The sequence below is a fragment of the Oncorhynchus kisutch genome, linkage group LG9 (assembly GCF_002021735.2).
Source record: "Oncorhynchus kisutch isolate 150728-3 linkage group LG9, Okis_V2, whole genome shotgun sequence".
Lineage (NCBI taxonomy): Eukaryota > Metazoa > Chordata > Actinopteri > Salmoniformes > Salmonidae > Oncorhynchus > Oncorhynchus kisutch.
In genome coordinates, this window is record NC_034182.2 from 7,381,213 (window position 1) to 7,408,567 (window position 27,355).

The following is a 27,355-nucleotide window of genomic DNA, read 5'->3' on the forward strand; positions in this document are numbered from 1 at the left end:
GTGAATTTTGGCCCATTCCTCCTGACAGAGCTGGTGTAACTGAGTCAGGATGTAGACCTTGCTCGCACATGCTTTTTCAGTTCTGCCCACAAGTTTTCTATGGGATATCCTTAAGCCATTTTGCCACAACTTTGGAAGTATGCTTGGGGTCATTGTCCATTTGGAAGATCCATTTACGACCAAGCTTTAACTTCCTGACTGATGTCTTGAGATGTTGCATCAATATATCCACAACATTTTCCCTCGTGATGCCATCTATTTTATGAAGTGCACCAGACCCTCCTGCAGCAAAGCACCCCCACAACATGATGCTGCCACCCCCGTGCTTCACGGTTGGAATGGTGTTCTTTGGCTTGCAAGCATTTTTTCCCTCCAAACATAACAATGGTCATTATGGCCAAACAGTTCTATTTTTGTTTCATCAGACCAGAGGACATTTCTCCAAAAAGTACGATCTTTTTCCCCATGTGCAGTTGCAAACTGTAGTCTGGCTTTTTTTTATGGTGGTTTTCCTTGCTGAGTGGCCTTTCAGGTTATGTCGATATTGGACTCATTTTACTGTAGATATAGATAATTTTCGCACCAAAGTACGTTCATCTCTAGGAGACAACGCGTCTCCTTCCTGAGTGGTATGACGGCTGCGTGGTCCCATGGTGTTTATACTTGTGTACTATTGTTTGTACAGATGAATGTGGTACCTTCAGGCATTTGGAAATTGCTCCCAAGGATGAACCAGACTTGTGGCTGATTTCTTTTGATTTCCCCCATGATGTCAAGCAAAGAGGCACTGAGTTTCTAGGTAGGCTATGAAATACATCCACAGGTACACCTTCAATTGACTCCAATGATGTCAATTAGCCTATCAGAAGCTTCTAAAGCCATGACACAATTCTGGAATTTTGTTAACTTCTGACCCACTGGAATTGTGATACAGTGAAATTATCTGTCTAAACAATTGTTGGAAAAATTACTTGTGTCATGCACAAAGTAGATGTCCTAACCGACTTGCCAAAACTAGTTTGTTAACAAGACATTTGTGAAGTGGTTGAAAAATGAGTTTTAATGACTCCAACCTAAGTGTATTGTAAACTTCCGACTTCAACTGTATCTTTAGGGTCCAGCCTCCCTGATAGAGTAACCCCAGTCCTAGACTAAAAAGCCTAGTTGAAAGGGCTCTAAAGTCCAAGGCTAGGCTTTATCTATGTCCAGGAAACCGGCCCTAGGTAAAATTCTTTAGAACTTTCAAATGACTATTTACAGTGTTTTTCCCCTTGATATCTGTAGAAGCTCCTGTCCCAGCAGTGTCTCCAGGGACCCCGTTGTTTCACCAGTATATGGCTTCTATACAGCAGCCAATGCCAGGTCGTCAGAGCTGAGATTCACTAGTAGTTTAATTCATTCACCAGGATGATTATAACACTTTATCCTGAGGTCATTTTCTTTAAATCAATACTATTGAGATTTAACCATAAAGGCAAGTAGTGTTGCAGTATTACAAAGTTGCAGCTTCCATTTTCTCTGAAAATATAAGAAAATACTATGTACAGGTGCTCAAGTGTACAATTCAATGCACTTTTGTGAATTACATTGATTACAGCATAAAGAACATGCAGATTTTAGTTCATACACTCCACCCTGAAATATTGGTGGTTTGAGTGTTTGGTTTTCCCAATTAAATCAATAACTATGTAGCGGTACATCAAGTACCTTAAACACTCAATGGCGCTTAAAATGGGATTGTGTATGTTTGAGAGTTACTTTTCCCAAATATTTATTGAATATCTCTTAAAACTAGGCACAATGTTGATTGGTGTAGTATTCTCCAAATGGCCTGTTACTTTTCCATGGCCACAGCGATGGGACTCAGACACCCGTTTAGGCCGGATGGGTTTCCAGAACCTGTCATCCTCTGGGTGTTATTTTCTCCAGATTTGTCAGGTGGTGTCTGTGTGTTGTTGCCTTGGGTCTGGTTCAATGGGGAGGAACATTAAAAGTGTTGTGGATAGAAATGCATTGCATAGAACAGTCACAATTGTGCGATTTCTCAAATCTCATTATTTAAGGTTGTATACATTCTTTATAGAATACATTTCTACCTGCAACGTTTGGAGCTAGAACCCTCTACTAAACAGGGCCCTTGTAACAGTGCAGGGAAGGGAGAGTCAGTTGGTCGAGGGAATATAGTAGCACCCCTGTCTGTTCCGGTCCCCCTCTACAGGTGAGTGTCCTCCTCATCTGGCATGTCTTCTTTGAGCAGGTTGTCGATGGGGACAATCCAGCTGTCGTTGAACTCTCCATTCAGGGCCACCTTCTTCTCCTGCATCTCCTGCTGCACCTCCATCACCTCCAACGTGGGGTTGTCGTGGTAACCGTTCTCCACCGTCTGCATCTCCTCTGTCAGGTGTTGCTGTTGAAAGAAGATAAGGGGAGATTTTGGTGAGGACCCTTCGAAAGCATAGCTCAACTATTATTAGTAAGTATTTTAGGAAGAATGTGGACATATCACGGACAGACATTATTGATTGTAGAGTAGTTTGATTTTCAGGTTTGATTTTCTAATGGATTAATTACTTGGTGGTTCTTCCGATAGGACTTGCGGTGGTATACGGCGTAAAGGGCGAAGCCTACAATCATGGCCAGCAGAGCTCCGCAGGACGCCACAATGGCAATCAGGGTCATGTTGTCACTTTGTTTCTGACAGAATAGATGAAAAAGTAAATAAAGACCCACTCTGACACGCCTCCCTCCAAATACAACCTTTACATGTTCTCCAGTAGCCCGTTTATGATGATATTCAGGGAGATATGTACACAATGTTAGACTTACTCTGGTGATTTCCTCATAGTATTGCTGGACCACAGCGTTGTCCACTAAAAGAATCAGAGGAAACTTTAATTTACTTGACCTTGACAGCAATTGGCTCAAACCCTCTCAAATAGTATGTATTCAAAAACACAACTCATACAACCAAGACTAGCATAAGGAAATGGGGTACATTAGGTGTGATCTATTTAATTGCCTTGGAAGCGTATGAATAGTGGTGACTGGGTAGTTTACATACCTTTGCCGGTAATTACCACGCTGTCAACGGTGGTTTGTCCGTTGTTCTCTCTCGCAGCCAGAGTACAGTTAGCGTCGTGCATTTGAGACATCAGGTGTCGACACAGCGCCTCCAGGTCCTTCTTCTCATGATTCTGAGAGGAAACAAACACGCTTGTAAGACTCCATCAAGCATTTCATTAGTTTTCAACTTTTTCTAGTAGATTGCGGCAAATGTTTTCATTGTTTTTTGTCCCGTTCATAAACTATCAACATGCCTTGTTTAGTGAATCTCAATCTGTCTAGCTGATGTAATTTCACCATGACATCATTACAACCATCACTACAATGCTGGTTGTGGTGAGTCGAGGGAAAGGTCAAAGGTGGGACGTCAGCGTTTCCCGTGCAGTGAGGTGTTAGTTATTCTTGGCCTTTTCTGAAGTAGAGCAGCTGTTCATAGTCAGAAAGCGAGGGAGAACGCGAGAGAGGTGTGGGAAAGATGGAATCTAGCGAAATGTCAGGAAGACTTTTTCCACCCAATGCCTGCAGAATCCTTTTTTATGACATGATGCACTACTTCCTGTCCTGACTTTGGAAACAGAGAAGTGTTGCTCTGTGTTCTGTGTTGAGAATAGACGGGTTGGTTGTTTATGGGTCAAAACAGACGGTTTGCTTAGATTGTTGACAACATGTCAACTCTGTCTCCAAATGTTTATTGAAAACATAAATATATTTGCACAATGAACAGTTGTTGGTTTGCTAGCAAGTGAATATTTGCCATATTAGAATAGAAATGATATCAGTCAAAATACTTCAAGACATGGTATCAATAAGATACAACGAGCTGAAACGCACCACCTACGATTCCCCACATGGCAGCTTCTTGTCATTGTTGCTAGCCATCTGGCCATCCAGAACCACAACAACACACTGACTTCCGTTGATGCATGCACATCATTGTCAGCTAACGGTGCGCTCTAAGATGGATCTAACTGCAGCTGAAGATTTGTCATTACATTTGTCTTTTGACATCGAATGTAAACGCAGGCCTAAACTCGTAAGCAAATCTAGGACGACAGTAGAAAGGAGAAAACCTTACCTCTTCATTTCTTTTGGACATGACAAACTGTAAAAAGCAGAAACAATCACAAAGTTAAGGTCATATTTGTGTTGTGGTTTTTTGAACCAGCCTGACAAGTCTCTTTAAGTAAAAGTCTTTCTGTCCTACCATAAAGCTCTTGGGAGGACTTGTGGTAGTGGCCGTCGTGGTTGTAGTCTCAGCCATGGTTGTTAACACCATTCCTCCCTGTGCACGGGTTGTGGTGATAGCAAAACTGCTTCCTGAACCCACAGGGCTGGATGTGGAAGGTTGCTGGGATGGAGAGGACAACCTTGACCATGGGGTTGTAAGGATTGGAGTATGTCGCCCACCCACCGGTGTGACTGTTTCAAGAAGCAGAAATAAGAGAATGGACAATTTTGTCTGTGGAATATTCTTTCACTTCCATCATGTAATCACACATGACCGCATATGAACATGTATGAGGTGCATGTTATAAGAACTGTTCAGCTTTTAGACTACAGCCAAACTCTATGCTGGGTGAGAGATAGGTGTTTTGAGGTGAAATGGTGGTGGAGGTAGAGACTCACCTGCAGTGGAGTGAGGCGTTCCGGCGGAGCTAGTGGTGGTCTGGGTGAGGGTTCCTGAGGAGCTAGTGAATTGCGCGGTGGTGTGGGTTTCGGTGGAGCTAATGGTGGTCTGTGCGTCGGTTCCGGTGGAGCTAGTGGTGGTCTGGGCGTCGGTTCCGGTGGAGCTAGTGGTGGTCTGGGTGAGGGTTCCTGAGGAGCTAGTGAATTGCGCGGTGGTGTTGGTTTCGGTGGAGCTAGTGGTGGTCTGTGCGTCGGTTCCGGTGGAGCTAGTGGTGGTCTGGGCGTCGGTTCCGGTGGAGCTAGTGGTGGTCTGGGTGTGGGTTCCGGTGGAGCTAGTGAAGTCCAGTCCAGCAGGAGTCATGGTGGTGGACTCCACATTACCACTGGACCTCCCAGCGGTAAAGGTGCTCAGCGCGGCCCCACTTGGTACGGTAAGGTCGGCTAGTGTAGTCCCGGTCCCATTGATTAGACTGGAGGAGGTAACTGTATGGGTGGAAATGTCATTTTGTGTGGAGTTGGTGACTGGATCAGAAACAGGGGTGTGGATAGTGGATATGTTGACCTCTGAAGTTGGAGACTTGACGAGAGTTGGATCAGCATGAGTACAGTGAAGTAGAAAACCTGGAGTGAACAGATATAAAACAGAATTAACGGTTTCATCTAAAATAAATATTACATATGCCTAACTAAATGTAATCTACTTGGCATTTTTTCCGTTTAAATTGAGCCATCTCTAGAACATGGTCCATCTCTAGAACATGGTCCATCGTCCATGTGGGCTGCATACAGTTTTAGACATATTTTGTACTTCCAAGAGAATATCAGCGATGAGATATTGAGGAGCCTCTGTGGTGAACTCTGTGTAAACCTGTTGTGGTTTATTTCCTTCTCTCCAGACAGCTGTACAGTAGTCGTTCTCTTTGTTTCTCTATTTATAGTAAACAGGACAGGATGCTCCACACAATAACCTAGGAAGTACCACACCCAACCTATGGGCTTGCCCTAGCGCACCGTAAACAATCCTGGACCACGTTCTTAGGCTGGGACCCTAGGGATTTAGAACAATGGCTTCTATAGGATCCTCAACCCACACACACGTAACACCATAGCATTAGGACGACTACTTGCTTCCTCATACTCAGTCATACACATACCTGGGTGGACAGTCACACACTAAAAACACTCATACCTCTCTTATCTCACATGTTCATACTGTATATAAGGACGTGTACCTACATTACCAACACACTGCACACTAAATAGCATACATTTCAAAGGCAGAAAACCCTGTCACTTCATATAGGGCTGCATAATTAATCGAATTCACATCGAAATTGCAATACTGTCGTGCAATATTCATGTCGCAAGAAGATTCATATCGCATGCAATATTTTTTAAACACCGCTCAGCCATGTGTGGCTTCCCACTCACACAAGCCCCGCCCCATCAAGCAGCGCAGCTCCTCCTCCTATTTAGATTCACTATAAGTTTGCATGCTCTTCTGTTAGGTCAAATGCAGTCAACAGATTGTTCCAAACAACAACAATGACACTTTTTTGCTTTTTAATATAAATCATTCTGTTTCTAGGATTCCAACAGTTCACCCAAGTGTTTTCATCTACAGGTAACTGCCAAAATAAAGGAAACACTTGAGTAAATGACAGATAGAAAGTATATGTAAAGCAGGTGCTTCCACACAGGTGTGGTTCCTGAGTTAATTAAGCGATTAACAACCCATCATGCTTAGTGTCATCAGAGAGTAAGAGGTCGAAGCAGTTTTACTCCACCCAAAATCTGTCCAAGAAAATAAGCCCACGACGTGAGTAATTATTTTATGGAGGTCAATGAGAGTGTGTCGAATTTGGACAACAAAAATGCAATTGGTAATGTGATACGTGAGGCTTATTTGACCGAATAGAAGTTTCATAATGGTTAGGTTGACAGAGTGAGACAGTCAATGTCTAGATAGACAATAGATAGAACGAGCAACTGATCAGACCGATTTGCTTAACTGCGGTTAATTTTCTCCATTTCGCTCTAGAGACTAGTGTTTATCGGCTCTCAAAGAAAATAATTTGTTTATATGCATTGTTACTTTTTTCTAAACTCCTCTAATTGTCAGAAAATTGTTTTTATGTAACTTCAACAGATTTTCAAGAATTTTCCTTACATTTTTTGTGCTATGTCTACTGCACTGATATATGTGGCATTTCGGCAACTTACCCAAAAACGATTATATTGGAGTTGCGCCTGTTGTCATAGAAATACAGTGCATTCGGAAAGTATTCAGACTCCTTCCCCTTTTCCACATTTTGTTATGTTATAGCCTTATTCTAAAATTGATTAAATATTTTTTTCTCCATCAATCTACACACAATATACCCCATAATGACAAAGCAAAAGCAGGTTTATAGAAATTGTTGCAAATTTATTACAAATAAAAAACAGATATTTAAGTATTCAGACCCTTTGCTATAAGAATCCAAATTGACCTCAGGTGCATCCTTTTTCCATTGATCATCCTTGAGATGTTTCTACAACTTGATTGGAGTCCACCTGTGGTAAATTCAATTGATTGGACATGATTTGGAAAGGAACACACCTTTCTATGTAAGGTCCCACATTTTACAGTGAATGTTGGAGCAAAAACCAAGCCATGAGGTCGAAGGAATTGTCCGTAGAGCTCAGAGACAGGATTGTGTCATGGCACAGATCTGGGGAGGGGTACCAAAACATTTCTGCAGCATTAAAGGTCCCCAAGAACACAGTGGGCTCCATCATTCTTAAATGGAAGAAGTTAGGAACCACCAAGACTCTTACTAGAGCTGGCCTCCCGGCCGAATTAAGCAATCAGGGGAGAGGGGCCTTGGTCAGGGATGTGACCAAGAACCCAAGGGTCACTCTGACAGAGCTCTAGAGTTCCTCTGTGGAGATGGGAAAGCCTTCCAGAAGGACAACCATCTCTGCAGCACTCCACCAATCAGGCCTTTATGGTAGAGGGGCCAGACGGAAGCCACTCCTCAGTAAAATGCACATGACAGCCTTCTTGGAGTTTGCCAAAAGGCACCAAAAAGACTCTCAGGTCATGAGAAACAAAATTCTCTGGTCTGATGAAACCATGTGTCGCTTGGTGTCGCCATGTGTCGCCTGGAGGAAACCTGGCACCATCCCTACGATGAAGCATGGTGGTGGCAGCATCATGCTGTGTGGATGTTTAGCGGTGGCAGGGACTAGGAGACTAGTCAGGATCAAGGGAAAGATGAACGGAGCATACAGAGAGATCCTTGATGAAAACCTGCTACAGAGCGCTCAGGATCTCAGACTGGGGCAAAGGTTCACCTTCCAACAGGACAACGACCCTAAGTACGCACCCAAGACAATGCAGGAGTGGCTTCGGGACAAGTCCCTGAATGACCTTGAGTGGCCCAGCCAGAGCCCTGACTTGAACCCAATCAAACATCTCCGGAGAGAACTGAAAATAGCTGTGCAGTGACACTCCTCATCTAACCTGACAGAGCTTGAGAGGATCTGCAGAGAAGAATGGGAGAAACTCCCCAAATACAGGTGTGCCAAGCTTGTAGCGTCATATCCAAGAAGACTCGAGGCTGTAACCCCTGCCAAAGATGCGTCAAAAAAGTAATGATTAAAGGGTATGCATACTTATGTAAATGAGAGACCTGAAAATAGGATGTAAAGATGTAAATCCCGACATGGTGGGTTGTCATGGTGATTAATCGTGGTTGTCGGGGGCAACGGAGACATTGTCTAAAACAGCCTCTTATCGGTGTCTGATAAGAGGCTGTTTTAGAGGGGTGGTGGAGGAGGGGAGAGGTAAAACCTTGTTGTCTCCATCTCTTCCTTTTGACAGGCAGCCTAAACTGTGGCTGCCATCCTAAACTGCAGACACGCCAATTGTTATCAGGCTCCATTAAGCAGCTTAGTAGTCACTATGAGGAGAGAACCCAGAGACATGGACAGCTCTATAGGAGGGGGAAACTCTGAATCCTCCCCCCGGGCCCAGCCTGTTTTTTACACTCCTGGTAATGTCCCCTGGCAGCTAGTGAAAGGGGGCTGCTTCAGCATTGGTAATTCCCCCTTGTGGTTCAACCTGGTCTCAGTGCATTTCGTATTATTCTTTACGTAAATACAAGACACTACATTAATTTTGATATGTTACGAATTATGAATCATAAATGTTACGAATTATGAATCATAAATGTTACGAATTATGAATCATAAATGTTACGAATCTGCGGAACGTACAATATGTTTGGATAAACGTTAGATAAAATGGTTAGGGCAGGGTTAACGAACATGCCAAGTGGTTGCAAAGTAGCTAAAAAGTAGTAAGTAGTTTGCTACATTTGCTAATTAGCTAAAATGCTAAAACGACCAACCACCCTCCGCTCATTTTTGCTTTAATAAGTAACCTTCTCTCTTATGTAACCATACCAAATGTAACATATCAGACTAATTTCAGTGTCCCAAATTTATATTTACTATGTTACGTCTAGTCTATGAGACCAGGCTGGGTAGCTCGAGAAAGGAGGCTGCTTCAACATTGTAGTCTAACAGGTGGAAGTATCCCAGCAGGACTGAAAGACAATGAAAAAATGTGTTTTACAGACAGTATTTCTTTGCTACATTTTTTGACAGCTTTTGAAAATGTGTAAGTCAGGAGTGATACAGTTCATTTCTGACATACACTATGCAATGTCTTGGGAGTGGACTGTTCTAAACATCTGTACTGATCATGCAGATATTCCATGTACAGTATGTATTTGACCTGGGACTGGTGAACTGCTCCTGTGATTTCCACACAGTGTTCTGCCTCTGAGACTCTGTGTTGTTGTGAGACGGGTGTCTCTGTCTGCACCACTATCTCCCCTCCTCTACCTCCTCTAGCTGTGGTGTCATATTTTGGAGTGACCCTCTTTGACCCCATCTGTCACCCGGGTGTCTGTTTCTTAACAGGTGACAGCAGCAACCCTGAGTCTGACACACACAAGCACACACACACACATCCCACCAGGATGGCACCTATAGTCTCTCAAAAACATGAATTCCTTATGATGACCCCCCCCCCCTCCCAGAGAAAGGAGGGGGGGGGGCAGGAGATGGAATGGAAAGTTCCATCTCCATAGCTTCCCTTTCCTCGGCCATAGGCTCCCTTGTTGTAACTCATAGAGCACACCAGAGCAGGTTCCTGTATACCACAGTACGATTACATTACTATCCCCATGAGTATTGGATGTCTGTCTGTGACTACACAGCATAACTGGGCCAACACAGACTGACCTGCAGCCAGGTCTTATTAGCCTCTTCCTCCACCAGGCTATTATTAAGATGGATCGCTAGGTCATTGGGTCCTGTTACGTCCTGTTGGGTCTGCTACTACAGTGGCCTGTCTCTCTCCCACGGGGTGGGACCCGGTGTCCCGGACCCTCTCAGGGCCAGACGGTAGTCAGAGGGTGTGAGAACCGACCCCAGGTTTCTTCCTGTTGACTCTGTTATGCAATAAGTTATGGGCTTCTTTGCTCTCTCACTGTGTGTGTGTGTAGCACATGGGGATGTGTGGCTCAGTTGGTAGAGCGTGACGCTTGCAACACCAGGGTTGTGGGTTTGAATCCTATGGGGGACCAGTACGAATAAAAGCAAACACTCGCTCTGGTTAAGAGCGTCTGCTAAATGACTAAAATGTAAATGTGTGAAACTCCCTCCTCAGCCTGAAGTTTCCCTACTTACGCCACAAATACCTAGCTTTTTGCATGGCGCCGACTGGTAAGACGCTTCAAGAGGTTGGTCACGTGTGCTAGCAAGGCAGAGGTCGTGGATTCGAGCCTCGGTGTGAGCCGAATCAGGAAGAAGTGGTACATGCTAAGCAAGCAGCGTGACGTCCTTCACATGTTTGCATGACTTAAACACAGAGAGCAGGAAACACTCTACACACACCCTGCTCTGACTCAAGACTAACAGAGACACAGACAGAAACCTAGTAAAATACAGTCAGTTACTTCCAGATCTTCAAGATGGAAATGCAACAAGATGATGATAAGGCCTCTAAATGCCATTTACCATAGGGTTGAGTTCTCCAACTTCCCCATAGTTTGTGTTCCTAACTCATGCCTGTGACAGTGTTACGGCTTGGCCTGTCCCACTATGACTAACGAGTCAGTAATGGGGTCAGAGGGGTGTCTCCCTCTCCCCTGCCCTCCCCACAGGGGGTCCTGTTGTTGGGTCCCGGCGGGCGTCAAGCACAATCATGTTTAGTGTGAGAGCCTCCATCCGTACACAGTTAAAGCAGAATGACAATCGGCCTGGAGGGTGGAGACTTGTTGAATTGTCCTGCCTTCCTGCCAGCCATATTGTAAAAATAACCTCTGGGCCCCAGGCCCCACACAGACTACTGGTAGAGGGATGAGAGCAGAGGCTTATGGCGACCAGCCTGGGCACCAGGCCCCACACAGACTACTGGTAGAGGGAGGGGAGCAGAGGCTTATGGCGACCAGCCTGGGCACGAGGCCCCACACAGACTACTGGTAGAGGGAGGGGAGCAGAGGCTTATGGCGACCAGCCTGGGCACCAGGCCCCACACAGACTACTGGTAGAGGGAGGGGAGCAGAGGCTTATGGCGACCAGCCTGGGCACCAGGCCCCACACAGACTACTGGTAGAGGGAGGGGAGCAGAGGCTTATGGCGACCAGCCTGGGCACCAGGCCCCACACAGACTACTGGTAGAGGGAGGGGAGCAGAGGCTTATGGCGACCAGCCTGGGCCCCAGGCCCCACACAGACTACTACTGGTAGAGGGATGGGAGCAGAGGCTTATGGCGACAAGCCTGGGCACCAGGCCCCACACAGACTACTGGTAGAGGGATGGGAGCAGAGGCTTATGGTCGACCAGCCTGGGCACCAGGCCCCACACAGACTACTGGTAGAGGGAGGGGAGCAGAGGCTTATGGCGACCAGCCTGGACACCATCAGTTAACATCTTAAAAATAAAAAGAGCCTTTCTTTATGCTGAGTCCTAAGGGTGTGTCTGCAGGTCCACTTGTGTTCTGGCATGGGTATGTGATCCTGTCTAGCTGTGTGTGTATTCATCTCTGTCCCTGTATGTGTGCCAGCCAGGCCCTCCCATAATAAGGCCAGATTTATGTGCGTCTGAGCGTGAATATCCACCATACGTTGCCAGTGGCAGGAGAGTAAATAAATAAATGTAGCTATCCCTCCCCAGCCCCGGACACACAAAGCCACCCTGTTAAGTGGGTGACGGCCCACACAAAAGCCTGGCTCGCCCCGCGTTCGGCTCTGCCAGGAGGGGGTTACTCCCTCAACCCCGGCCCCCTGCTGCGGCCCAGGCTTTTTAGGAGCCCAGTAGTCCCCCGCCTTCCTGGGGTGTCCCATTGAGAGGGGTAATTCAGAATTGGAACTGGGGGAGGGAAGGGAGATGAAGGGAAGAGAAAAGGAGGGAGGCCGTCTTTACACAGTACTTATCCAATAGGCTCCTCCGTTAAGGAGAGGGGCTGTGAATGTAAAATCACTGTATGAATAAAAGGGAGAAAGCAGGAATGGGGAATAGGGGAGGTGGGTAGAGGAGAGTGAGGGTGGAAAAGGGGTGTTGGTCTCTGTCTGATGGTGTAAATTGTATTTTTTATTTTGTTTCACCTTTATTTAACTGTCTGTGACTCCACAGCATAACTGACATGATGAAGATTATTAGTTGCCACATGGCGTGGGTTCACACACCCAAACACAGACACATTTCTAGTGCTGTGATGCCAGGGTGATGGGTTAGTTTGTGTCTATGTTGAGCTGTGGTGTGCACATATGGTCCAGCACTTGTACAGGACTTTAGTCTATAGAGGTCTGGGTCGTTCCACAAAATTAGTCCCTTTTTGGTAGTGTAACTTAGTGAATGAAAAAGAGTTTGATTTCACCTAATCTAACATTCCATCATGAACAGCTATTTAATAAATGTTTTAATCGAGATTAAATAATAAATAAATAAATAAATAAAAATATATATATATAATAAGCGCCTACTAAGTGACAAATAAATGAACAGGGTTGACGATTTAGTCATAAATCAGCCATAAATCCCCATGACAGGGTTGTTGAAACAGTTCTATCCTGTCGATCTACGGGTAACAGGGTAGACATGTTATGCTCAACACGCTTTTCCACTAGAAAATACACTATGATTTTACAAATGTTAATTTAGAAAATATTTACAAAGGAATAGTTTCACCATATTAAAACGAGAGTTTAGTTCACGTAACAGGGATGACCTTGAAATTAGGGACAGTCCCCCCCCCCCCTTAAAATGATTCACTAATCACATGAATAAATACTATCATACTATCAGCAAACCATCTGTTGGTTTGCAACTGCTTGTTAAGGTGAGGGTTAGCTTTAGAATAAGGGTTAGGATAGGGGTTATTAAGGGTTAAAGGTTAGTAGATAGTTCAAATGTTACAGATGGACTATTCAAATAAAGTGTTACCAAGCTTGGAAAAATGTTGGGGTTAAGTGGGTTAAAATCTTGAGGGACATGTCAAAATGCAAAATTTTGGTACTTTAGCAAATCTTTATTCATAATAAAAATCGAATTCATTGAATGTTCCATGTGGTCTATATTAATAGGCACTACATTTAAAGAGACATCCGGAACTTTGTCGACTACCTAAGTCTTTTTTTAAACCTCTCACCTTGGGCTGGATGGGCCAATGTGTAGTTCACGTATGCATAATCTATTAGCAGAATTACTGTTATATCTCAATTAGCCATGAAATCCCTAGTTTGAAAGCTTCTGGAAGCTGTGTGGCACCATTTTGAGTGCTGCAAGATTGGCCAGCCCACAAGTTGCACAGTGAAATAAGGCTGGCCCAGGCCTGCCCAGCGTTATCCAATGAGGCACATATATGATGTAGTATACCATTTTCGGGGACCCATTTTTGCTCTTGTGCGCTACTTTCAGAACTACTGCGTAAAAAGTATACAAATCTTCCAGAAGTTCTATTTTAATATAACAGGTTTTTACTACTTAAAATATCAAAGGAACTCATTTCGTGGAACGACCCGTCTATTGTCTTTAGTCCTGTGTGTTGGCTGGCTTTGAGCTAAACTAAGCTATGTAGTATGCTATTAATCTATTGTCAGTAAATACATTAGGCAAGGAATGTTGGTAGACAACAGTGTGGAATAGTTGACATCATGGAGGAGGTTGGAGTGATATAGTGGTCACCGACGCTTCACTTAAGGCCAACTCTTTGAGCCAACTCTCTCTCACACACACACACACACACACACACACACATACACACATGTTTTGTTTGCCTGGCTCTTATTAAGAAACATCCGCTCTCTGTTTTCTTAGAGGCAAAGTAGAAGGGAGTTGCCAGCCATGGCAGAGAAAGGAGTGTGAGGAGAGAGTGAAAGTGGGAGGGAGAGACCTTGTACATGTGTGTTCCTGTATGTGTGATATGAGAGACATGAAGCAGGGAGGTGGTAGAAGGGAGAAGGGGAGCTGAGTGAAGGTCTGTGATGCATGGTGCCAGCCACTGGCCTGATTAATGTCCACCTGGCCTGGACATGTAGGAGTGTAGGCTGCTCTGGGGTGAAGATAGAGGTGGAGCTTTATCATCCACATCAGACAGTGATGAATCACAAGGCTTTACTACACTTACTCCCTAGAGGAACGGGAAGCCTCCCTCTCCTGTACTGTTTCCCAACGCTGCTGTTTAAAACCCCAATCCCCTGAATGTCGATAGTGGAACTAAATCCCCTGGCTGCCTCTGAAATGGCACCGGCCATTACAATGCATTACTTTTGACCAGCGCTGTAATGGGCCCTGACCACATTACAATGCATTACTTTTGACCAGCTCTGTAATGGGCCCTGACCACATTACAATGCATTACTTTTGACCAGCGTTGCAATGGGCCCTGACCACATTACAATGCATTACTTTTGACCAGCGTTGCAATGGGCCCTGACCACATTACAATGCATTACTTTTGACCAGCGTTGCAATGGGCCCTGACCACATTACAATGCATTACTTTTGACCAGCGTTGCAATGGGCCCTGACCACATTACAATGCATTACTTTTGACCAGCGCTGTAATGGGCCCTGACCACATTACAATGCATTACTTTTGACCAGCGCTGTAATGGGCCCTGACCACATTACAATGTACTACTTATGGACGGCCCATAGGGATCAGGTCAAAAAGTAGTGGCCTATAGAGGTAATGGAGTGTCATTTCAGACGCAAAGCCTGTTTATTGTCCTGTTTCCCCACACTTTTATTAGGTGAAGGAGTGAGGACTCCGTCTCCCTGTCCTTGCATTTGAGTGAACCAGGCTGTGTGTGTGCGTGTGAGGAGACGGTGGGAGCTCTCGGCCGACTCCTCTCAGGATGGGAATCTGGTGCCACACCTTCCTTTGGAACAGGGATGTTGTTAAAGGGTTTTTCCTATCTATTGTTCTCCGCTAGCGCTCTCCCATAAGCTAGGCATAGGGAGGATAGCCGTGGCTGCCAAGCCGCGTCCCGATCATAACAAAGATCCTGGCTGGGTTTACCTTTTAGGAAAACACATGACATGACCTTCATGAGCCCAAATGGAGGATGAAAAGGACTGGGAAGTGGTGTGTGTGGGGTAGGCTCTGGAAGGATATGGTCTGGTATATTCAACCTTTTCCTTTAACCTTTTTTCAACCTTTTCTTTTAATAGCACTATGGTTAGTTTGCAGATTGAACATGTTTTATTATATCATAAATGAATGGTTTGTGTTCTATCAAATGGTAATGGAGGTTGATTTGTATCCAAGGAGGACATTATTTTTATTAGTGCCTAAATGCTTGGTAATAATGCTTGTCAAGTTAGTTTTAGGCCTAACTCATTATGTGGTCTAAAAAAGTTTGGGAAAAAGGGCTGACCGTGAACATCCAGTCTGTTTTTGCTCGGCGACAAAAAAACAAAAGCCTCTACTTTTCATTAATTTACAGTGGAAAGAGGCAGGTGCGACCTGCGCGTAATTAAAGAATAACACCCTGCCTCACCATTAGGCATGAGGGTCGTCTCGAGCGGGTCACGGGGGCACCTCATTATGCGGTCCCGTTGTCTCCCTCACGGCCTCCCGGCTCTTGAGCACAGTATGAGAGGAGCGGACCCGGGCGTGAAGAGGGGGCAGATGTTTCAGCTGCGCGGCCCTGGCACGGACTCCCCGGTGCTACTCCCTCAGGTGCCAGTCTCTGCCTCGCACTTACAGTGCAACTCACTCCTCGATACCGAAATTAGAGCAGCATGTTGTGAAAGCGCGCAGCTGGTATAGACTCTCACTAGTATTGGTGGGAAAGAGGGCTAATAAGATAATGGTTTAATAGGAATTATATATTTTTTAATTTTTTATTACTTCCAAGTAACAATATGTCAATCATATAGACGGAATATAACGAAAACGATTTAATTTTTAATGGAAATTCCATTCCATTTTGTTTTACAGATTTACTGATTAGGCTACAAACTTCCGTGCACCATTAACTGTAGGCTATTGATGTGCGCACCTGTTGCTGAGGAGAAACACAGACAACTCTCATAATCAACATTCTTTTATTTTGTTATATTTCTTTTATTATTAATTGATTAATTATGATACCAAATGTGATCTCCTATGTTAACTTCTCTCATTGAATGTCTTCAATTGCTCAAATAACGGAAAGGTGGTGATGGGGTCTTGTGGGTCCCCAAAAATAAAACCAACTTTGATCAAATAAAATAAAATAAATAAAATACAAAGAATAGACACTTACCAAGTGGAAGAAGTGCCCACGTGATTCGCATTTTCGTTTCCATTCTGTTTTTTTTTACGAAACTTTGTTTCATTCAGTGTTGCTACAGCACTCAATCCGTGGTTTTAAGTATTCAGAATGTTGAATAAAAGTAGCGGATTCTTGCTGGAGACGCGTTCCGTTACGCCTATCTCATTGAATTTGTATTTGAAGTAAATTATTTTCCCAAAGTTATTGTTTTGCTGAAAGCTAAGAATGCTTTTGTTTGGCGCCTCTCCCCTTCTTTTCTCCCCCTCTCTGAGTCGGGAATTTGGGGCAAAGTTTTTAACCGGTCTCCTTGGCTGCGCTGATTGTGTTGTCGTTGCTGGCTCCCTCTCCCGGAGTGGCTTGAAAACGTATTGTGCCTTCAAAGTGCAAGCCCCGTGGCCAGTCCAGACCCCAGTCTTCTTTACAAGTGTTCAGCTGTTACTCACAGGCCCATGGCACTGCCCATTCCAGCTTGTCATGCGAGGCCAGGGGAGATCCAATAGAAAGCGTTTTGGGTGGACTCTCAAACTGACCAACACTTTGAATAACAAAGGAAACGACTCCCAAAGACTTATGTTCCTTCCGTTTGCCTTATTCCAATAATGGTCAATGAAAATAAATAACTGACGATTCTTAGCTTGCTGCGTCTTTCAGATACACGCCATGGTAATACATGTTTCCCAAATCATTCATATCTATAGTCCTCCATTCATTCACCATATTAGCCAACAAGGATAGATTAATTTGCTTGGGAAAGTGGCATATAACCAGCAGGTGTGATGTTTGTTTTTTGGATTTGGGAATCCAAGCCAGGCTGTTTGACCCTAAGGAGAGAGCTGAGTTAATTCCACTCAGAAGCCATGACAACGGGTATTCACAGGCTTTCCTTGGAATTGCTTCGAAAGCGCTTTTGATATGCCCTCTTCAAAGATCAGTCAGTCAAAGACATTTGGATCCACAAGTTAATGTGATTATTTTTTATTTTTTTTTGCAAAAATACTTGATTTGCCTCCATTGGCAGCTTCATGTGTTAGACAATGTTTAATTAATATCTTGAATAACTTCGACATCAAACCCTAATTGTAATACATGGTGTCTGATATAAGATCCAGTGGCTGCTCTGGTGATGGGAAATTAGGGGGAAAATAGTGGAGATAAGATCATGGGTGTGGAGGTTTCCCTGGGCGTTTCTCTGTACTGAAATAGTCGTTCATTATTAAGCTGTTTAGATGTGGAGCTTTCAAAGCTATGATAATGGTACTGCCTCCCATGGTCCATGTCAGTCTGGGTTATACATTTACCTTCAACAATACACAACTTATTTGATTGAAAGAACACTTAAGAGTTTAGTGTAGTTTATGAGTGTGGAGTGGTGTACATACACGCTGTGTGTGCCCTTGTTCGTTGGTGACTGACTGTGTGTGCGTGTGGCAGAGAGAGTCGACAAGTGTTTTTACACCTGTACGAATCTATGGAGCTTGTGTATGTGTGTGTGAGCGAGCGAGCGAGCTGGTGTGTGACTGCCACCAATTGTCCCTAATACCAGCAGCTGGTCAGAGAAATGCTGTGTTGGTGTTAGGGATCCTCTAAACTCCTCAAACGTACCATCAGTACCATCATCTGACTGAGGGCTGATGCTGCACATCACCTCAGCAGGCTGGCCAGACACAGGGCTGGGAGGGGTATCACGGTGGGGCTGCTGTCTGAGCTGTCATGTAACCATGAACTGTCATTTTTGTCTCTCAGCTCCCTTCAGTGCCAAGTTGCCCAGGACTGTGAGCACCTATGGACAATTAGTACATTTAATACGTCTTGGTTTATTAAAGCTGTCATTATCTATTAATCTGTTTCATTTGGCCACTCCTATTGATGGTGCATTATAGAAATACTATAACTCATTCTAAAACTAGATTTAAATTAAAAAAGCTACGTTGTAAAACTCCTCAAAGATCATTGTCAGTTTGGCAGATTAGCCATGTGACTGTGTGTCTGTCCCAAGTGATGTATGTGATTGTTGGTACCAACATCTGTCTCTATGTCACAAAGGGGAAGTCGACCCAGGGATAGTGTCCACCCAGTTGATGTGAACTCATACACATTCTAAAGACATGATTACTTAACCACAATGAGTGGTGTGTCTGTGTGAGAGAGCGATCTGCTGGCTCTGAGCCATGCTTTCCTATGTCCAGTGTTTGGAATTCCTCTCCCGTTAGCTCACTTTACTGTGCCGGAGGGTTTTGTCTCTCTCGCCCCGGAGCAGCACTCACTTGCCTCATTAGCCTCCTACAATGGAGCGGGCATGCCTGGAATGTGTGCGCGGGTTCTCTCCTCGAACTCTCCCTCTCACCTTTCCAACAACCCTTCTCAATTCGGTACTCCTCCCCCCTTACATCCCATCCACCCCCCTCAGTCCCTTCCTCCACCTGTACCCCTAACCCTTTTGATCCTTCCTTCCTTACGCCCCAAACGCCCCTACAACTCCCTAAATCCGACTTACACCTACATCCCACTACGTCCCCCCCCCCCATCTTCCTAGACCATGTGAATATGGGCTGCTGTGGTGGACACTGTTGCCCAGGTTTACTAAGTAAACAAAACATTGATTCAGTTACCGACTAACACGGAGTATCCACTGGTGATAGAAATGAAATGAATCAGCTCATAAAATGAGATCATTTTAAAACACTGACCGAGATTAGATTGAGCAACAGGTGCTTAACAACAATGGATTCATTTGGTAGCTTCTCCATCAACATGTTTCCCTATTCAATTTCCATTAGGACGTCTCCAATCCTAAAGTGACGGAACTCCCCCCTGATTTACATCCAGAAAACAAAGAAGGTGATCAAACAATCAGACTTGATGAAGACTTCAAGTACAGGAATTTTAGTCTGTAATTGGGCACTGTGTCCTCTGCTGCGGTAACATCAGGGAGACTGAGGTATGTGTAGGAAGAAGTTTTGCTTTAGTACATCATTCACTCTTGGATTTTTGCCCCCCCCCCCCCTTTCCATGGGTAGATTAATCCCAGAGCCCTGTTGGGAGACAGCATCTGAGGCCTACGTACTCCAAAAAAGATTCCACCTCCACTGCACCCTGCCTGAGCAGGTCAGGGGGAGAGCTGGGCTGGTATGGAGGGGGAGACACCCTGACACACAAGAATGTAACGATTTGTTAAAATATCTGCAACACATCACTTTGAGTAACTCTTCTGTGTGTATCTGCCTTTCTAAGTATAAAAAGCTGCTGGTGCAGCATCCAAGAGGTTTTACATATTGACTTTACATATACAGTGGGGCAAAAAAGTATTTAGTCAGCCACCAATTGTGCAAGTTCTCACACTTAAAAAGATGAGAGAGGCCTGTAATTTTCATCATAGGTACACTTCCACTATGATAGACATTGTAGGATTTTTTATTAATTTATTTGCAAATTATGGTGGAAAATGAGTATACTGTAGCTGACGGATTGCATGCAATTTAAACTAGGTAAATGAAGAAAGGGACATTTCACAAATATAATTGAAGGGAAGTCACCTTCTTTACTTACACACGGTATTCTCCAAATCAACGTTTCTGAAATAGAAACAGGGCAGCCGTGTCTATAGGCGACATCTTGATAGTTTCAGTTAAAGTGTGTGTGTGTGTTTGTATTTTTGTATTTATTATGGATCCCCATTAACTGCTGCCAAAGCAGCAGCTACTCTTCCTCGGGTTCAGCAACATTTAAGGCAGTTTATACCATTTTAAAAACATTACAATACATTCACAGATTTCACAACACACTGTGTGCCCTCAGGCCCCTAGTCCACCACAACCACATACTGTATCTACAGTACTAAATCCAAGTGTATGTAAAGTGCGTATGTTATCGTGTATGTGTGTCTTTTCCAATGTTTGTGTTACTTCACAGTCCCCGCTGTTCCATAAGATTGTTTTTTACCTGTTTTTTAAATCAAATTTTACTGCTTGCGTCAGTTACTTGATGTGACTGTGTGCCTCCCATCGTCTGTTCTGGAATTGGGGACTGTGAAGAGACCTCTTGTGGCAGTAGTCAAGGTGCAACAAAACTAGGGCCTGTAGGACCTGCCTTGTTGATTGTACTGTTAAGAAGGCAGAGCATCGCTTTATTATAGACAGACCTCTCCCATCTTAGCTACTACTTCATCAATATGTTTTGACCATGACAGTTTACAATCCAGGGTTACTCCAATCAGTTTAGTCATCTCAACTTGATCAATTTCCACATTATTTATTACAATATTTAGTTGAAGTTAGGGTTCAGTGAGTGTTTTGTTCCAAATACAATGCTTTTAGTTTTAGAAATATTTAGGGATAACTTATTCCTTGCCACCCACTCTGAAACCAACTGTAGCTCTTTGTTGAGTGTTGCAGTCATTTCAGTTGCTGTAGTAGCTGATGTGTATAGTGTTGAGTCATCCGCATACATAGACACCCTGGCTTTACTCAAAGTCAATGGCATGTTGTTAGTGAAGATTGAAAAAAGCAAGGGGCCTAAACAGCTACACTGGGGAATTCATGATTCTACCTGGATTATATTTGAGAGGCTTCCATTTAAGAACACTGTTCTGTTAGACAAATAAAATAAAATGTTATTTGTCACATACACATGGTTAGCAGATGTTAATGTGAGTGTAGCGAAATGCTTGTGCTTCTAGTTCCGACAGTGCAGTAATATCTAACAAGTAATCAAAGCTACCAATTTCACAACAACTACCTTATGCACACAAGTGTAAAGGAATGAATAAGAATATGTACATAAAAATATATGGATGAGCATTGGCCGAAAGGCATAGGCAAGACGCAGTAGATGGTATAGAGTACAGTATATACATGAGATGAGTAATGTAGGGTATGTAAACATTATATAAAGTGGCATTGTTTAAAGTGGCTAGTGATACATTTATCACATCAATTTTTCATTATTAAAGTGGCTAGAGATGAGTCAGTATGTTGGCAGCAGCCCCTCTATGTTAGTGGTGGCTGTTTAACAGTCTGATGGCCTTGAGATAGTCTCTTGGTCCCAGCTTTGATGCACCTGTACTGACCTCGCCTTCTGGATGATAGCGGGGTGAACAGGCAGTGGCTCGGGTGGTTGTTGTCCTTGATGATCTTTATGGTCTTCCTGTGACATCGGGTGGTGTAGGTGTCCTGGAGGGCAGGTAGTTTGTAAGTAACTCTTTATCCACATTATAGCAGGGGGTGTAAAGCCATAACACATACGTTTTTCCAGCAGCAGACTATGATCGATAAAGTCTAACAAGACAGCCAATCATCAGTCATTTGTGTAAGTGCTGTGCTTGTTGAGTGTCCTTCCCTATAAGCGTGCTGAAATTCTGTTGTCAGTTTGCTTACTGTGAAATAGCATTGTATCTGGTCAAACACAGTTTTTTCCAGAAGTTTACTAAGGGTTGGTAACAGGCTGATTGTTCAGCTATTTGAGCCAGTAAAGAGGGCTTTACTATTCTTGGGTCGAATTACTTTTGCTTTCCTCCAGGCCTGAGGTCACACACCTAGTAGGCTTAAATTGAAGATGGGCAAATAGGAGTGGCAATATCGTCCGCTATTATCCTCAGTAATTTTCCATCCAGATTGTCAGACCCCGGTGGCTTGTCATTGTTGATAGACAACTGTGTGTGTGTGTGTGTGTGTGTGTGTGTGTGTGTGTGTGTGTGTGTGTGTGTGTGTGTGTGTGTGTGTGTGTGTGTGTGTGTGTGTGTGTGTGTGTGTGTGTGTGTGTGTGTGTGAAAGAGAGAGCTCGTAGTGTAGTTGTGTGGAGGAGGTACACTACAGGCTCAGTGACAGGACACAGAACACTCCACACCTCCTTATCAGAAGCCTGGTTCCAACCGGAGCCGCTCCTGATATCTCTGCCTGTTCGTATACATAGAATGTGTGAGGGAGGTTTTTAGCTGGTTTCTAACTATTGAACGCTACATTGCTCACCCTCCTCTCTTTCTGGAGGTAAGGATGTGACTTAGGATGACCCGTGTGGCGAGTAGTGGGGTGAAGGGTTGGTATCTGGGGGTGAGGAGTTGGGTTAGTAGTTTGGGGGTGGGTGACATCTTTGTGGGTCCCATGGAACATTTCCAAGACCTGGGGTCTGAGAGGAAGCTATCAAAGCTGAGGAGGTATCAGATGACCCCTACAGCCCCAGGGCTTATCTGGAGGTGCTACTGTATGCAAACATCACTACTGACACTACAGATAGTAAACAGGACAGCCAGATCTACACCAGGTCTCCATTTGACTGTCAATGAAGCTCCCTTTCTGGGTTGAGATTCTTGAGGAGAGGCTACTCGCGAGCAGTCTCTGGACGTGTCTTGGGGAGAGGCCTGGACTAGGCTTCCCACTGTGTGATGGATGGGATGGATATAGTCTTGTTATTTTTAGTATGTCTTGGATGGGATGAAGCTGGAGAAAACAGGGAAAGGGAAAGGGAAAGGGTGGAGGTTGGTGCGTGTGTGTTTGAAAGGTGGATATGCAGAATAGAATTCCTCAGACACAGAGAGGAGACATGGCAAGGGGGTCAGGATGTGTGTGGTTTTGTGTGTGTGTAAGCAGTGTTGTGAGACACACAGACACCGAAATGTTCTGTTTATTCACAGACTGGGAGCGGCACAGGAAGTGGCCAACGGGAGCTTCCCGGGAAAAAGCGAGGAGCGATCCTACGTTTCTATAGAAGGAAATGGAGCATATGGGAGTGTACTTGACAGAGACCATTTCCAGTCTGGGGGCCCAAGGTAAGACTGGCTGAGCCACTGCGGCCCTGGGGAGAGATGACCGCAGAAATATTTGGAACACGGTCATGTTAGCGTCATTCATAGGGATGGTCACTATAGAAGACTATAGTCATACTTATAGTCATGATGTCATATCACCAGACTGTTTCAGCATTAGCCTTCTCTGGTTCCCTATCAGTAACTATGGAGCTTGCCAGGCTAGCTATCTGTGTGTAAGTGCCTCAGGGCTGGGTGCATGGCTAAGGAATGGCAGCGGTGGTGAAGGAATGTCTGTCATCTCCTCTTTCTCTCCTCTCCCCTTCTCTCCTCTCCCCTTTTCTCCTCTCCCCGTCTCTCCAGTTGACAGGTGCACAGCTGCTGTCAACTGTGTACACTACCCAACCACACATGAGGACAGACCAGCCCAAATACATTCTCACACACTTTCTCCCTTTTTCTTTCACTCTCTCCCTCTCACACATACACCACTTTCAACCATTGCTCACTCTGCCCCCCCCCCCCCCCCCCCCTCCGTCTCTCTCTTACATACTCTCCCTCTCCTCCCCCTCTTCTCCCTGGCATTGATCTTCTCAGGTTTAATCTCCCATCTCCCCCTGCCCCTTGCCCTACCCCATGCATTCCTCACCCATCACCTCCCTCACGCCTTATCAGAGATGGCCGTACGGTTGTCTGCGGTTTTAACCCATCGGCCTGCAAATCATGTGGAAGTATGAAGCTCAGACAGGGACAGTAGAGTCCGCGGGGGATGAGAGGTCAGAGGAATGGTTAGTGTAGGGCAGCATCTCAGTTAGGGGGTCTACTATGGATGGAGCTGTGGTGGTCCCAGTGTTTAGTAACACCCAGAGCAATGGCCCTGAGCTGATAGTGAACCAACTGTCCTGTATGGGATTGGAGATTATGTACTCTTAATTGTAAGTTAAGGCTCACACACATCGCACAGAATGTGGATCTAGCGTTTGTCTGCCTATCGTTCAGCGTGCTGTGTTTTAGGGACCACCCTCCTTTTTCACGTGATTCCATATGTAAAATTGGTGCGCACCCTGTTCTCAAATTACATTCAGAAGTGCTAAGTACTCTCAGCCAGCAAATGTTATTGGTGTGTCTGAGCCATTACAGGGATAATAGGCTTTGTCTTATACCCCCCACACAAGATGTTCCTACGACCTGTGTGTGTTTGTGTGTGTGTGTGTGTGTGTGTGGTATCTCCGTGTCTTGCTCCAGCTCCAATTCTCACTCTAATTGACCGTTCACCGCTGCTGGAATGTTGTCTCTGGAATTCTGCAGTCGTCTATTATCTGGCTCAGAGCGCCACCACGCTTCATGCTAATAATACCATCTTATAGATACCATCCTGTAGATACCATCCTGTAGATACCATCCCATAGATACCATCCCATAGATACAATCCTATAGATACCATCCCATAGATACCATCCTATAGATACAAATGCAAAGGGGACAGGACGACTGCACCGTATTGAGGGGAGGATGGATGGGGCCAACAACCTCCTTCCCTCAGTAAGAGCATTGAAGATGAGTCATGGCTGGGTCTTCCAGCATGACAACGACCCGAAACACACAGCCAGGGCAACTAAGGAGTGGCTCCGTAAGAAGCATCTCAAGGTCCTGGAGTGGCCTAGCCAGTCTCCAGACCTGAACCCAATAGAAAATCTTTGGAGGGAGCTGAAAGTCAGTATTGCCCAGCGACAGCCCCGAAACCTGAAGGATCTGGAGAAGGTCTGTATGGAGGAGTGGGCCAAAATCCCTGCTGCAGTGTGTGCAAACCTGGTCAAGAACTACAGGAAACGTATGATCTCTGTAATTGCAAACAAAGATTTCTGTACCAAATATTAAGTTCTGCTTTTCTGATGTATCAAATACTCATGTCATGCAATAAAATGCAAATTAATTACTTAAAAATCATGGTATCTATACTTATTTTCCACCATAATTTGCAAATAAATTCATTAAAAATCACACAATGTGATTTTCTGGATTTTTTTCTTCTAATTTTGTTTGTCATAGTTGAAGTATACCTATGATGAAAATTATAGTCCTCTCTCATCTTTTTAAGTGGGAGAACTTGCACAATTGGTGGCTGACTAAATATATTTTTGCCCCACTGTATGTCATTATAATACCTTTATTTCCAAGGGACAGATCAGAAATTCTGATTCATCAGTTTGACTTACTAATGCCAAGCGTGAAATCTGTTTGTGCATGTGTGTGAGTGTGTGTATGCATGTCCTGTCCAGGTACATTGTGCTTGTGTGTGTTTGTGTGTGTGTATCTGCTCCCATGCGTGTGTACGAGAGAGTGCACGTGTGGTGCACACAGCGCAGAACATCGGAAGAATTATCACTGTGAATCATGGTGATTTAACACGAAATAAAATGTCATTAATTCATCTATTTATTCATTCATGCATGCATGCATTTGTGTGTGTTTGTGTGTGCGCGTACATGTTAATTCAAACATTTAAAAAAATATATATGTATGTATGTGTGTGTGTGACGGATCTCTCCCTCTACTCCCCCAGCCTCCTGCCTGTCGTGGGTGCCAGAGAAGGGGACGGTAGGGGCTACTGGAGACCTGGCCCCCCTGGCCCACCTCACCCTGGGCCTTATGGGAGAGGGCAGGATGTGGTCGCCTCAACGCGGCTGTGACCACGCCAAAACAGTTGGGTTACCCACAATACCTCTCTCTCTCAACCCAAAGACACACCTCAGATTACCAACATGTTTTTGCGAGATGAATGACAGAGATAAAATGTATACATTAAGGTCCCTAACTCGTTTCCTTCGTTTTTCTTTCTCCTCTCTTTTATTCTTTCTTTCCTCCTTTTCCAGGTACTGGTGTCATGGACTCACACCTTTGGTACTGAAGCCTAAAGAGGCACAGTGTTAGAGCTGTAGCAATAGGAACTCTCTTGTTTTTACTATTTGTTATTTTTTCTATCAGGCATTGATTAAGTAGTCTTGTATACTGATTATTGATAACTGGGGTTAGATGATATCACATCTGGGATATAATCGCAGTAGATAGTGATGTCTTTGAGGATCTAGTAAGGACAAGTGTTTTATCGTGCAGGGCATCGGTCTGATCAACGGGACTCAGATGATGTCATCTCTGGCGGAAGAGGCAGTGGAGCGAGCTGTGGGCGTGGCCAGGCAGGCTGACATCATCGCTGCCCTCAGCCTGGAGGCCCTGAGGGGCACCACCTTCCACAGCGGTCACACACACACACACAGTGAATTCACTGTTGGAGCTTTGATGCTATAAGACGTTACCCGTTCCACTCCATTGTGAACTGGTTTGTTCTGCCCTTTCAGACGTCCATGCAGTGAGGCCACACCCTGGTCAGATAGAGGTGGCTCTGAGACTCTCTACTCCACTCTCACGTCTTCTAAAGTCAGGCAGGCCAAACACACACACAGAAACACATACACTCAATTCTTGTCCTTCTTAACATTTTGTGTCCAAACGAAGATGTTTACTTTGGTGGAAACCTTAACAGTGCTGTTTTGTCGTTTCCTGTCTCTGACTTCCTTTGTTGTGTTTTCCTGTAGAGAGTCATAGGACATGTGACCGTGTCCAAGATGCATACACCCTCTGCTGTATCCCATAGGTAGAATGTGTGCGCTCGCGTGCGTGTGTGTTACAACTCTTTGTACCCCTGCAGTGAGGGGCTGGAGTGAACTAACTCTAGTACCAGTGTTTGTGTGTCTCTCTCCTCTCTTGTAGGTTCATGGGGTGTCTAATGACACCATAGCCTTTGTTAAGAGCATCCTCTCCACTGAGCTCAACAGTGCCACCTCCCAAGTGTATCCTCCCACTGAGTTGCATTGTTATATTTACTTGAAGACGTCATGTCTTTCTTTGATCTCCTTTTAGACCCCTCCTGTGATTATATAAGTTCACCACAAGGGGGAGCCCTTGGACTAGCCCACATGGGCTTTGGTTTCCTGTAAACAGCTTATATTAGAGACTCATAATGTTGTCCCAAATATGAAACCTTAACTCTCCTCCAGCTGGTTTTTGCAGAGCGAGGTGAGACTATCTCTAGGTCTCAATTCTGGCTTCA

At 44.6% G+C, this 27,355-nt stretch overlaps 1 protein-coding gene across 1 annotated transcript; it reads right to left on the reverse strand.

The window, feature by feature from the left end:
• Positions 1 to 1,010: 1,010 nt before the first annotated feature.
• LOC109896709 (podocalyxin) lies at positions 1,011 to 16,978 on the reverse strand. Its single transcript, XM_020491025.2, has 8 exons — positions 16,503 to 16,978; positions 4,690 to 5,310; positions 4,268 to 4,482; positions 4,139 to 4,165; positions 3,062 to 3,194; positions 2,827 to 2,870; positions 2,572 to 2,694; positions 1,011 to 2,407 (listed from the first exon to the last, which is right to left on the reverse strand). The coding sequence occupies exons 1-8, from the start codon at positions 16,573 to 16,575 to the stop codon at positions 2,213 to 2,215; spliced, it is 1,431 nt and encodes a 476-aa protein (XP_020346614.2). The 5' UTR covers positions 16,576 to 16,978; the 3' UTR covers positions 1,011 to 2,212.
• Positions 16,979 to 27,355: the final 10,377 nt, after the last annotated feature.